Below are 13,752 nucleotides of genomic sequence, written 5' to 3'. Positions count from 1 at the left end.
TCTCTCTAATCCAAAGCTTTATGCACCACTACTAAGCTCGGATTGATTCTACGCACTGTTTCTTAGTTTGGTTAAAGTTTGGTAAAGATGCTGTCTCTTACTTTGAAGAGATTCTATTAAGGAGATATCTATTCCAAAGGACCCTTGGACATTTCCTCTAGCATCCTTTTCCTCCTTTTACCCAGAGTATGTGTTTTTTATTATAATTATGCAGACGTATCATGATAATAGTTTCAACAGGGACTAGGAGATTAATGGTTAGACAGACACATAACAAAATCTTTGCCAGAAAAGCATAATAAGGAGCAATATATTAATGGGATTATGAAATTAAATTTTGGTTAATCTTAATGAATATAATTAAAAACAATTTATTTATTCCAAGTAATTTTTGTCTAGAATTAAAATGATTCCCAGGAAACAAAAAGGCTAATGGAGTTTTCTGAACCTTTATAGGCATAGAGATATAAAACAAGATTGACTCTAGAGATCATCTCTTGGTGGGCAGCTTTCACCAAAACATGCAAAAACATGATGACTTTGCTCTTTTTAAATTACCTTTCCCAGTCTCATTATCTTTCATCTGGTAAATTTGGTAGAAATGAAATAATAGCCTCAGTCTAGGTCCCAATTTAGGCCATATGGGATAGTGAATAAACCTGAGGTCTTGGCCAGCCATAACTGAGATCAAATCCTAATTTTGTCATTTATTAAAATACGATCTTGCACAATTGACAACCTCTCTTCATATAGTTTCCTCATTTGAAAAATAGGGACAATAATATCTTACCTGAAGGACTGTAAAAAGGGTTAGAAATAATACGTGTTAAAGTGCATGGAAGATAGGAGATGAACAGTATATTACTGCTATCATGCTTAACAATAATCAACCATAAACTCCATGCATTAACATACTTTTCTTTCTTTAAAACATGTATACCAAACACATTGGCAACTACAGTGCAATGGGTATCATTGTGCAAAACTTACTGGTCTACGTTTGTTAGTATGAAAACAACTATATATATTCTTTTTTTAAAAAATTTCAGTGAAGGAGGTGTAGGTGACCACATATATTGTCATGTAAATTTACTACTCTTGGCAAATGGCAGAGAAGATGGGAACTACTAACTTATTCAAGTGAAAATTTGTCAACCTATGCTACCTTAAAAAAAAAAAAAGCCGGAATCATTTTTTTAAATGCTGGAAATCTGTACAAAATTTCGGATCACTTTCAACTAGGTGGGATTCTGAATGTATTCATGATGGTGGCATTTAAGTTGGCAGGAATTTTAGTACAGGAGATGAGGAAGACAGTGCTATAGAAAGAAGGAAGAACATGAGTAAAGGCACCAAAGTAGAAAAGCACAATGTATTAATCGAGAATAGAGTAATTCAGGCTGGCTAAAGCACAATGTCTTAATTGAGAACAGAGTAAATTCAGGCTGGCTAAAGCATTGTTTCCCAACCTGGGGACCTGAGAATTTTTGAAAGTGACCCCAAAATATTTACATACATCAGGCATTGTTTGTGGACAGAATAAATATCACATTTATGTTGCATGTATTTACATTAATTTCCTAGAGCTGCAGTAACAAAGTACCATAAACTTGGTGGATTAAAACTTTCAGAAATTTATTCTCTCATAGTTCTGGAGTCTGGAAGTCCAAAATCAAGGTATCAACAGGGCCATGCTTTTTCTGAACGCTCTGGAGAAGAATCCTTCCTTGCCTCTTCCTAGCGTCTGTTTGTTGCCAGCAATCCTCAGCTTTCCTAGGCTCACAGCTGCGTAACTTCGATCTCTGCCCCTGTCTTCACATGGCCTTTCCCCCTGTGCATCTGTCGTCATGTCATCTTCCCTCTGTGTGCGTGTTTGTCTCTGTATCTCTTTTCCTCTTCTTATAAGAACACCAGTCATGTTCGATTAAGGACCCACCTAATCTGAATAACCTCATCTGCACTTTTACATCTACAAAGACCCTTACTTCCAAACAAGGTCACATTACCAGGAACTAGGGGTACGATGTGAACATATCTCTTTGGGGACACAATTCAACCCACAACAATGTGTGTGTGTGTGTGTGTGTGCATGTATGTGTGTGTTTCAAATATATGTAGATGTTGTGATTTTTTTAAAAAGTAACAATTATTTAAATAGCATTATTGAATTGAAAATAGCTTTTCATTACTGTATTTTTCTCAATCAATGGATATTAAAAGAATAAATCTCTCAGGTAGGTGTCTAAGAGTCTGCAATTTTTTTTAATGATAAAAAGAGTTGTACACACTCAAAAAGGTTGGGAGCCATTATTGTAGGGTTCCTGTCAGGAATAGAATGAGGTGAAACTAGAAAGTAAGCTAAAGAAAGTATGAAGGACCTTTGGTACCAAGATAAGGACTCCGGGCTTAATTTGTTAGGCACAGAGAATTACTGGTGATTTTTTGAGCAGATGACATGTATGCATATAGAAGCTACTATGATTAATAAACTAAAAATTCTGAACCACACCAATCTGTCTGTCCATCAAGGTGGAGCTATAGGAAAATTACCCATGTACAGGATGGACTGGAGAAGAGTGAGTGGGGAGACAAGGACACCAGGTATGAAGTGAGCTGGATCTCACTGGAGGATGACAGTGAGAATGAAAAGGATGAGATACATGCTAGACACATTGCCAAGGAAGAATGGGCAGAGCTATGACTAATCTGATGGCGAGTATGTATGTGTGTGTGGTGCATTTGTACATATATTTATGTGGATGTTTAAGGGTATATGTGTACCTTAGGGTGTTTGTATGATGTCTAGTTCTTTTGAAATTCAGGAGTACTTATTATTTCTGTATTGTTCACTTGATATTTTTAATGTACTGACCTGCTAATTAACTTTCCATGGGTAAACACAGTATTTTCTAAATGAAAAATTTGAAATCATCCATTTTGACTTGTGTACTTTCTTGCACACAGTAGGCACTCAAAAATTTTTTGGTTAGTAAGCATCAACATTTTAGCCATTCCAAAACTGAGTCAAATTTGTTAACAAATATTGAATTTCTATTTCGTCTCTGTGTTTTCTGTTTAGGAGAAAAAGTAGTGGAGTGAAAAAGGTAGAACCAATAGTAGTTGGAGGAAAATGAAATTTAAATTTGGTGAAGAATTTGTAAACAGGCACCTAGTTAGTCCAAATGATTTCAAGTCCTCAAGGCAGGACAAATTATATCCATTGATCCTGAAAGAATCTGAAAACTGGATCACTGAACAACTCCCAATGGTCTTTGAGGAGTCAGAGAGAAGTAGAAGTGCCAGAGGATTAACGTGCCAAAGGGAAAAGGAGGACATAAATTCTTGAAAACCCACAGCAAGTAGCTTAATATTACCTCTAGGTGAGATTATAGAACGGTTCATTCACTAGACAAGGAAGCAGTATGTCATGTCATCAGATTAAACACATTTTCTCGTTTGTGATACAGTTATTGGAAAAAATGATAAAAATTCACATCTATATATATTTTTACTTTAAGTTTGCACAGATAGAGAGACAGAGTGTATCCAGACTTCAACTAGCCAGTTGTCAAGGTCCCTTATGATATCTTTTTGGACAAGTTAGAGAAATATGGGCTAGTTGTTAGCACAGGATGGTAGCTATTTAATAGTTACAGGATTATATCAACCAGGTGCTTATAAGCAAATTAAATCAGTGGTTTTCAAACTTTTTCACTATGACTTGCAGTAAAAAATACATTTTACATCATTACCTAGTAAGCATATATGTACATATATATGTATACATGTATGTGTGTGTATAATTAAAATAATGGGTGCAGTTTGATATTTTCCATTCTATGTTTTTCTATTCTATTTCATTTAAGAAACTGCTGGCTGCAACCTATTAAATCTATTTCAGGATTCACTAATGGGTTGAGTGAGACCCACAGTTTGAAAAATGTGAACTGATTTCAATCAAAATGTTTCTAGTCACTATAGAGCCATTTTTATCCTGTTCCATCAAATATTTGGATGAAGATATAGAAGGAATGTTCTGACATTTACAGATAAGAAGAAGAAGAAGACATATTTTTTGCATTATATAATCAGGATTAAGAAATTCCTAGTAGATTAAATTTATATAGAAAATTTGAATTAAATAAAGATAAAATTAAATTTAAATAGACATATACAATTCTGCACTTTATATCTTAAAATCTACATGTAAAGCTACACATTGGATATCTGCTGCTGCTTAGCAACAGCAAGCGCAGAAACAAAACAAAACAGTAACAACAAAACAAAAACCTTGGTGTTTCAGTTGATGATAACTTTACATGAGAGGGGAATGGAACCAAATTTATTTGAGAACCTATTATTTGCCAAACATGAATTATTAGTGCATTACATGAATTATTAGTGTCATGTTGCTGGGAAACCCAAAACCACACCAAACTAACCAAAATTAATTTGATTTAGTGTTACATTAACAGGAGTTATATTTCTAAAGGTTGAGGTTCAGGTAAGAGTTTCCCTCTGTTTTATACCGGTTGGAACCTATCTAGAATTTGAAGTACTCTGTTCAGGTAAAGTTTAGAGGAAAGAACAGGTGAAGGGAATGGGAATATTCAGCCTGGAGAACTGCTGTTTTCATGCATTCATTTTTGAACACATTTATTAAATGTAAATTACAAGACAGGCATGTTAGGTGCTGAAAACACAAAAATAACTACAACATTGTCTTTTCCCACAGCCAGTGAAGGGAAATATTATTCATTGACACGTGCTACTACACTAAGTAACCTAAATGTATTAGCTCCTTTCATCCTTTGATCCTGTGAATCTCTACTTTGCGTTGGGTAAAACAAAGCTTTGAAGAGAAGTCATTTGCCCAAGATCAGTGGGTGGTGGAAGTGGAATCCAAACCCAGGTCCCACTGAGTCCGCAGCATGTGTTCTCAACCACTGTGCAATATTGTCTCTTGAAACTCAGGTTCATGGGCTTCTTATCTTGGAAGGATTGTCCTTTGGAAGTAGGGGTATGCACCTATTAAAGTAAAAATGTATACAAAACTAGTATCCACCACATAAAATATTGTTTATATCTGGAGATTTAAACAATGAACATTTTAGGCAGCTTCTATTACTATATAGGTATCCTTTATTTCAAAATATTGTTAATGCAAATGACAATTAATTTGCACATTTGCAGGGAAATAGGCTTCACAGGCTAAAAGGAAACAGACCTGCTGTCTTTTCTAAACTTGACGCTTTTGGTGACAGTATTGAAAACATAAAACTGTGCAATTATAAAGACTTGTATGTGGTTATAATTGTTGTTACATGTGTTTATAGGTCATTCAACACATTGTGCTGTATACTAAGGGTACAAGGACACTTTTGCTATATGCTGGCTGCTGAGTTGAAATTATTTCATTGAGTTCTCACTTCCCTACGGGGTAGGTATTCTCATCCCTCTTAAGTGAATGCGGGGACTGAGCTCAATAACTTGAGTAAACTGCACAGGTAGTTACATTGTGAGTGTAATTCAAAAGCCCGTGCACTTTCTACAGTACCACACTGCCTGCGAGGAGCTGACAGTGTACTGGAGAATGCTTTTTAATTGGTAAGCTCTTATAACTATTTCTGATATTAAATTAAGTATATAACAGAAGTGGGATTTTCCTACTTTGAAATAGTGATATTCTCTTTACCCACTCCCTATCTACACTAAAGGAAAATGAACAAGAAAAACAAAATCAAAATGCACATAATACCGCTTAAGAAACAAAACAGAGAAAATTAAAGTGAAACTATTAAAATGAGGTTAAGCTATTCATTCAGAAAGGAAACAGAAAGTTCAGGTTGTCATTGTCTCTCAAAGCACTCATGCAAGAAGTCTAAAAATAGCAAGAGGTGGAACCTGCTGCCATATATATGCACAATGGGGTGAAAAAAAGCTAGTGTGACAACATTTCAGTCTGGATTTACATATTTAAGATAGATACATCATTTTAAATTTGCAAATGAAAATAGTGCTCAAAAAAAGTGGATGATACTCGCTTGGGACAGATAAAATGTTATATAGGTGGATATTATATGTCACAGGATTTTTCAATTATTGCATATCTAAGTCACACTACTGAGACTTATCAGTTTTGTAAATTTCTCGTACAGTTTCAATCATTCTAGCACTCTAAAATTCAATTACTATTTAATTTAAATGGACGTACCAATTACTTCTTTCAGAAATTTTTGCTTAACTTTTAATAATTCAGTCACTTCAGTGCAAGTTTAAACAAACACACACAGCCAAGAACTAATCCTAAACACTGGTTTTGAGGAAATCTGTTTTACACGACCTATAGTACTTTAGAATTTTACCATGTTCCAATATCTGGGAATTAACTTGACTAGCTGGTCCAATTAAATATGAGCAACAACAAACTGGATAATAATAGATTTGTATATTGACTGTTTTCATTTTAGATAACAATTAAAATGATATGAATATACCTCAAGATACCTTATATTTCTGGTGGCTTGTAATATATCTTTATTGAAAAGGGCATACCTCATGAAATATTAAAGAATATTACATCCTTCATTTCGGGGAAGAAAACAGGAGTCATGCTTGTATAGTTTTAATTCAATACTAGCAGCAAGATTATTGTGTACATTTTAACTTTTTTAAACTAAAAGTATTTTTTTGTTCTATATTTGTGCAGACAGAAATTTACTTTTATCATAGAACAAGGCTAGCAGTGAGAATTACCTATATTTTTAGATAATTTCAAAATCCTCTGAGCTGTACGTGCCTAAGAAAAAGAGAGGCATCATTAATTGGCATCATACCTGAGCATCGTTAGGGATTTTTAAAGCGTGGGATTTGCAGCTCCCACCGAACTACCCCACAGTGTCGCAGAGCGCAGCCTTTTTAGGCTGGGAGGTGAGTTCACCAGCCGTTTGTTGTTCAGAGCTCCATCCAGAGCGGATCACTGTTTGACAAGTTCTATTTTAAGTCGTGACTGTGTGTGCAGGTGTCAGCCTCTTTCATGGCTGTAGAAAAAGACCCATTACGCTCCATCTGTATCCTTCCCCCGACAATGCAGGATCGTTCCCCACGGTGCGTTTGTTTTCGTTTTGCCAGCCACTTTTTCTTTGGGAAATTCCAGGAGGGGCCAGGCGGGCAGGACTGCGAGGAAGGGCGAAGAGGGGCAGAAACAGGTCGTCTGCCACTCCCCTACCTTACGAGGCACGTGGCACTGCCAGTAGCTGCTGGATGCAACGACGAAGATGATGAACCTCCTCCTACCAAGAGGCTATTGAGGGAAGGAGGAGGTGGCAGCGAAGGCAAGGCACACGCTCTGTGTCCTTCCCCACAGGGAGAATCCACCCTCAAGGGAAAAACGACGAGGAAGCCACCACCCGCCCCGCCTCTGCCAGCTTGCCCGTGTCTGGCAGCGGTCCCCATGCACCTGCTCACCTGTCTATCCGTTCAGGGTGGTTGGGGGAGGGATGAGGGGTGTCTGGGTGGGTGACTGGAAAAAGAAGGAGGACAGGGCAAAAGAGGGGGTGCTCTGAGGGCTCCGCCCCCCCGGAGGCTTTGCGCAGGCGCAGTGGCTGCTACCGCAGGCAGGGGGCGGCAACATGGCGGAGTGAGCGGCGGCGTCGGGGCTTCACAACAACAGTGGCGCCCGTAGCAGCGGCAGCGGTAGCGTCTGGAGCGTCGGCCACAGCCTGAGCTTCAGCACCGGCCAGCGCCGTGGTCAGCTGCTTGCGGCCCAGGGCTTTTCGGAGCGGCGGCAGCATCTCCGCGGGGGGCGGGCCGGGCCGGACGGACCGGGAGGGGGAGAGAGAGGAGGCAGCGGCGGCGGCAGCGGCACAGCTGCTGGGCGGCCACTGCCGCTCGCCGGGCAGCGGTTAGCGGCGCCGCCACCACCGGGAATAAGCCTGAGAATAACCCACCGCCTCCGCCGGGGAGGGCGCCGGAGCGGGCCGGGCTGAGGCGCAGGCGGGGAGCGGGCCCGGCGCCGCGGCGCTGGTGGATGCTGGGGCTCCGAGGCGACGGCCGGGGGGCGGGGGCCGAGGCAGGTATAACGGTACCGGCGGAGGCAGCGCCGCTGCTCTTCCCTTCTCCCCAGGAAGGGAGCAAATGGCGAGCGAGAAGCCGGGCCCGGGCCCGGGGCTCGAGCCTCAGCCCGTGGGGCTCATCGCCGTCGGGGCCGGAGGCGGAGGCGGCGGGGGCAGCGGCGGTGGCGGCAGCGGGGGCAGCGGGATGGGGGAACTGAGGGGGGCGTCCGGCTCCGGCTCGGTGGTGCTGCCCGCAGGGATGATTAACCCTTCGGTGCCGATCCGCAACATCCGGATGAAATTCGCAGTGTTGATTGGACTCATACAGGTCGGAGAGGTCAGCAACAGGGACATCGTGGAGACGGTGCTCAATCTGGTAAGGGAAAAGGCGTGTTCCCCATCTGCCTCCCAGCCCCCATTGCCTCCCTCCCCGGACGCTCGCTCCCACTCTTCCATCCCCAGGGTCACACGCGCAGCGCGTCCCTGCGAGTACAGAATGTCCAGCCGGTCTTGCCCAGCAGGTGACCTGCCTGCGCGCTGCCGAAGCCACGCCACCTCCCTGCTCTCCTCTGGTCCTCTCCTGCCACCTGAGCGCAGTGCCCAACTTAACACCGCTTATTATCACTTCTGATGACTATGAGTAGTAGTCCTTCCTTGCCGTGCAGGTTTTGGGTCGGCTTGAGAGTTTAGTTAGGGGGAGAGGAGCCCTCCTTTTCTCTGGGGTTCTTTCTCCCACACTCTTAATTGTCCGTGATGTCGCTCTCCGAGGATGAAAGCCTTGCCCCTAGAGCCTCATTTCCCCCGTGCTACTGAAATGTGAGAAGCGTATTAGCTCTAACTTGAGCAGCTGGGGTGTGATGTTTTCGAATGAGGAGGAAAATGATGCAGTTTTGCATTTGCCTTTAAATGTATTCCGAGGCTATGATGGAGAATGTTGTGGCTGTATCCCCCCCCACCCCCGCCACATTTCTTTTTAGGCAACCTTCCTTTCTTTGTAATATTGCCCTGAATATGCTGACCTCTCAGTCATTTTTTGTGCACACAAGGTGTTAAAATATGAGGGCATCAAATCATACAGGTTGGTTTCTATGGTTGCCTTCCGAGAGCGTGGCATATGGATAAAGGCTAAAGGAAAGGTGTTAAATGCAGCCCTAGGTTTTGGTTTCTTTCATGATAGGAAAGAGTTACTGCAGAACTGTGTATGACTTAATGTTTTGCGCTATCTTCCGAGAGGCTAAGAAACGTTCAAGATGTCAGGGGAAGAAATGGGAAGAAATAAGAAGAGGAAAATCATAAATTGCGGATAATTAAGACCAGTTCATTTTTAATGCCTTGTAAATGCAGTTTTTGCTGCAGCAAAGCTTTTTAAACAGTTTCCTTTGCAATATCTAGTCTTTGACATGCTGTAAGGTTGGGTTTTAGAAGGCAAGGCTTAAATCAGAAGTAATCAGTTAACTATTGTATTTGGTGTGAAGTCACAGGAATATAAAAATATGCTTGCAAGGAGATTTTATAAGACCCATGCAGTCTGAATTTTCGGCTAAGCAATTATTTTTATTTGGTCTATTGGAAAACTGAAAGAAAGCTGCAGTTACAGCAGGGGTGCGCTGAGACATGGATTAGATAATGTCTACGGTTTATGGACCTCTTAAATTCACAGAAAAGTTAAAGCTGTTTTGTTTTTCTTTTTGCTAGAGTGTCAAGTCAAAGATAGGAGCATATCTGTCTTTGCTTTGTTATATTTATTACTGTTTAAATTCAAAACACCTCTTTCTACTTCTCTGTACCCTTCAAGTAAATCACTACAAAAGTCAATGTAAGTTTGGGGAAATGTCACCACGTTGATTTAACCAAATTCTTTTTGAAACACTAATAGAAATATTGTTTTCCTGGGGTTTTAATTTTAACCAGTTGCAAATAGGAGATCAGTACTTGCCTTTTTTTTTTTTTTTTTAAAAGAAAACAGATGAAATCTCAAAATATTTTAGTATGGTAGCAGGTAACTGTATTTCTGTCAATTAAAAGAACACATTTAAAGTTTTTTCCAGTTTTTGCCTAACCAATATCATTTTTACTTTAGATGATGTGATGTTAGATTATTTTAATAAGTATTTGTGTGCTTATTTAATACATTCTGATGTGCTAAGAGGCAGTAGAGCTCTCACAAGGAAGCTGATTTGAATGTGTAACCAGTTTGGACTCTGCAGCAGTAGTGATGTATGCTGGATCAGTCCTTAACAGATGGGGTTCTATAGATACACAGTATGTTAAGAAAGGAAGTGAAATATTTCTTTTGAGGTAGAAAAGAAATTTAACTCTCTTTAGTGCAGTGAAAATCTGGCATAAAGTCTCAGTATGCAAACATTATTTTAGAGATTAACTTTACTGTTAAGCTTAATTAGAGTCATCAGAAATAAGGTAATGCTGAAATGGTATGTCCCCAAATCCACTTAAGACCTTGTAACTGCATTGATTTTTGGAATCACAGAAGTTAGATTTAAAATTTCTTTATATGTATTTAAAGAATGCAATAGATCTTTGAATGGAAACTTTTGGGGAAAAGAATAAATGACAAAAGGAGCTATTTACTATTAAGTTGTTAATTATATTGATTGTGGAATAAGAATTGGTCATTTGAAGTATAATGTTTCTTGAATAGTAGGTTTAGGGCCCTATCTTTCCAGTATACTTATGATGAAAATGTCATGTGAAAATTTAAGCTGATTCTGAAAATATTTGGAAATCATAGGCATTTAAAAAATAATTATCAAAACTTAATTCTATTTACTTAATAAGTAAATCCGTAAAAATCCATTTAGGGCACTCAATGACTTGTTAGAGATTGGAAGCCTCTAATCTCTCTAAAATGAGTTTTTTCAATTTTCAATCTGGATTGAAAACAATAAATAAAGTAGGTGGGAAGAATGAAATATCTATCACAATGCCCTTTATGACAGAAAAGAAATGAGAGGAACTAATGAAACTTCAAAACAATTTCTATCTTGAACAATACCCTTGTCTCAGCCACCTCTGTCAAAATATTTTTCTATTTTTCCTGTTCTCATATTCTTTCTCTATAATACGAGAATACTAATACTTGGTTTTTAGGTGCTGTTTCTCACATGCCGTGCCCAAAGAATTAAAAGTTTTGCAGAGTAAAGTTTAAGCATGCAGTGAAATATAGGACTTCTTCAATACAGCAGTGGCCGTAATTTTTATGCTTTTGTTTGCCAAAGATAGAGATCTGTTTCCATTACTCAGGTGAATTGTGGGAGTTTGTTGAAGAATTACCAATGTAATGAGAAATAAAATGAATAATTTCCATTGTAGATATATGTATTTTGTATAATAATATTACGGTTGACTTAAAACATTCAAATATGGGGTGGTAGCATCAGGAAGATGAGTAAGTTTGTGAATAATGTTACAATGAGAGTATGGGAAAAAGTCAAGGATTTTGCATTGTAGCTTTATCAGTGAAAGACACTGATTTTGGCTTTGGGAAGAATTGTTTAATGTGGCAGTATAAGAGCATTTAACTATAGAAAATGAATTTTGGTGGTTGTTTCAGTTATAAAATAGGTGTACTACTTAATCCATTGCTTCCTTTGTAAACACACTTAACATATGTTTATATAAGGCTTTTCCTTCCTTGAAGTAAATGCTACCTAAATGTCATGTGTTCTTTGTTTATGACATGAACATTTCTTTTTATTAAAGATTTTAGTATAAACATGTTTTTAGAAAAGATAAAATAAAGGATTAATATTTACTTAATGAAAGTATTCACAATAGGGTTTTTTTGAATAGCTGTCTTAGGTAGTATAATTCTGTAGCATTTAATTTGTAATGGTGTTTTTTTTTTTCACGAATTACTGTGCGATATATCAGTGTATCTTTAGTTGTAGAAAATATTTCCTCTGATTTTATTTTTTATACATTTAAGTGGCATATTATATACAGTATTGAAAGCATAACAAGATACTTTGAGGGGATTTTGTGGGCTAAGTTCCTCTCCTTTCTTGGCATATGGATCATAGTATTTTTGTTAAAGGAAATTTTTAAATTATTCTTCTGTATTTGAATGTAACAGTAACCTTTCTTAGAGTTTTTTCGTTTGTAGCTTGATAATCAGAATAATTTTCATTTTAAAGATATTTAGAATTTCACAAACAAAGGCTGTTCTGCATTTGAACTGAAGTTATTTTAAAAATATGCAGTTGCATCTTAGAATCATGGGAGTCCTTAATATTAATAAAACCAGATTTATTTATATTAAAAGAATTTCCTGCATTTTAATTTATGTTGACATGAAAGTTTTCATATTAATTTGAATTATATTTTATTCTTGCTATCGGGTATTGAAAATTAAATTAAGAATGCATATGTAAATATTGGAAGTTTCAATATCTTGAGTTCTGAAGTTTTCCACAGAAATATTAATTTAGTCATATAATGACACTAAAGCAGCAAATATTATGTAGCCAGTCTATGATCAAGTGATATTAATTTTAAATAATTGCTAGTCAGGTTTTGGGAAATACTATGCTGTTAATTAAATATGTCTCAAGGTTCTTTCTTCTTTGGCTGTAGTTTCTCCAAACACAATATGGAGAAATTCCTTGGTTCTAGCAGACTCAGCGCCCACTTTGGATTATTGATGTAGATGTATTATAAAATTCAATTATCCACATTTTGGACTGTTTACTTTAAATATTGTTTTGCATCAGTTTCATAGGTTTTTTCTGTGCTTGCCTGTACTTCTCATATTTTATGCATTGTCAGCATATGTCCTTATACAAAGATACACCTATAACTCAGTAGTATTGTTGTTATTTATAGGTTTTTTCCCCTTCTATGCTGTGAACTCCATGGGAGCAGGACCGATCTTATGTATATTTATTTTTTCTATTTCTGGTTCTTGGATAAGTTAAGTGTGTTTTGAGTATGCGGGATACCATTATAGGCAGTAGAAGACCAGTTTCTGAAATTCTGTTCAATAGTAGGGTCTAGACCCAAGATCCTGAAATAAATTAGATTCATGTAAAGTTAGTGTATTGTCTGTTCCTATAACTAGAAATGTGTGTTGAATATGCATGATGTTATCTTTGTAGGCATTACTATGTAAGTAAATGTTATTTTTTAAACTGGCATCTTGGAATAAATAAAAATGTGATAACTTTTCTTTTCAATAAACCTATGTGTATGTCTAATATATAAACACATAACAAAGATCATGTTGTTATTAACAAAGAATATATATAATGCATTGAATAGAAATTAAAAAAATTTTGTGAGCATTTGTCATATTACTACGAATAGTGGGCATCTCTTGTTTTTGTCTAGCATAGATTTCCTCTTTTGGTAGTGGTACTTCAGTTTCCATTGATGAACTGCTCGTCCCCCATTCTTAGTTCAGCTGGTTTAGGTGGGCTTAGGTGGGCTGGATGTGTAACCCAGGTGTGGCCAGAATCACTGTGATTGGTTCAGAGATGAACATTTAACGCAAGGGGAGCCACAGGGTCAGTCACAGGACTTGTGCTGGAACTCGTTTTGTTGAGGATGCTGAACTGGTAGGCTCAGCCTATAGCCGTGGGTGCCTGTATTAGAATTTGACCAAGTGTAAAGTCAAGAGAGAGAAATATATTCTTGATTCTGCTTGAGCACCTGGAGTTCTCGGTGACTGTGGTGATTATCT

At 38.1% G+C, this 13,752-nt stretch overlaps 1 protein-coding gene and 1 long non-coding RNA gene across 4 annotated transcripts in view; one reads left to right on the top strand and one right to left on the bottom strand.

Moving 5' to 3' along the window:
* Positions 1-390: 390 nt before the first annotated feature.
* LOC147916169 (uncharacterized) lies at positions 391-7,621 on the bottom strand. The gene is made up of 3 exons (XR_015553471.1): positions 7,468-7,621; positions 6,837-7,303; positions 391-5,028 (listed from the first exon to the last, which is right to left on the bottom strand). It is a non-coding gene; the product is annotated as an uncharacterized LOC147916169 (long non-coding RNA).
* Positions 7,622-7,814: 193 nt separating this feature from the next.
* The window catches only part of NBEA (neurobeachin), a 690,698-nt gene continuing 684,760 nt past the window's right edge, over positions 7,815-13,752 (top strand). For all 3 annotated transcript variants that reach the window (XM_087436200.1, XM_014791275.2, XM_087436201.1), the window contains exon 1: positions 7,815-8,430. In XM_087436200.1, coding sequence (XP_087292326.1) covers positions 8,137-8,430 — 294 coding nt within the window. In that variant the 5' untranslated portion in view covers positions 7,815-8,136. The remainder of the gene's footprint in view (positions 8,431-13,752) is intronic.

Source organism: Ceratotherium simum, chromosome 10 (genome assembly GCF_057802395.1).
Source record: "Ceratotherium simum simum isolate JZ-2026a chromosome 10, ASM5780239v1, whole genome shotgun sequence".
Taxonomy (NCBI): Eukaryota; Metazoa; Chordata; class Mammalia; order Perissodactyla; family Rhinocerotidae; genus Ceratotherium; species Ceratotherium simum.
Note: the sequence above shows the minus strand (reverse complement) of the source record. Positions and strands in the feature narration are given on the sequence as shown.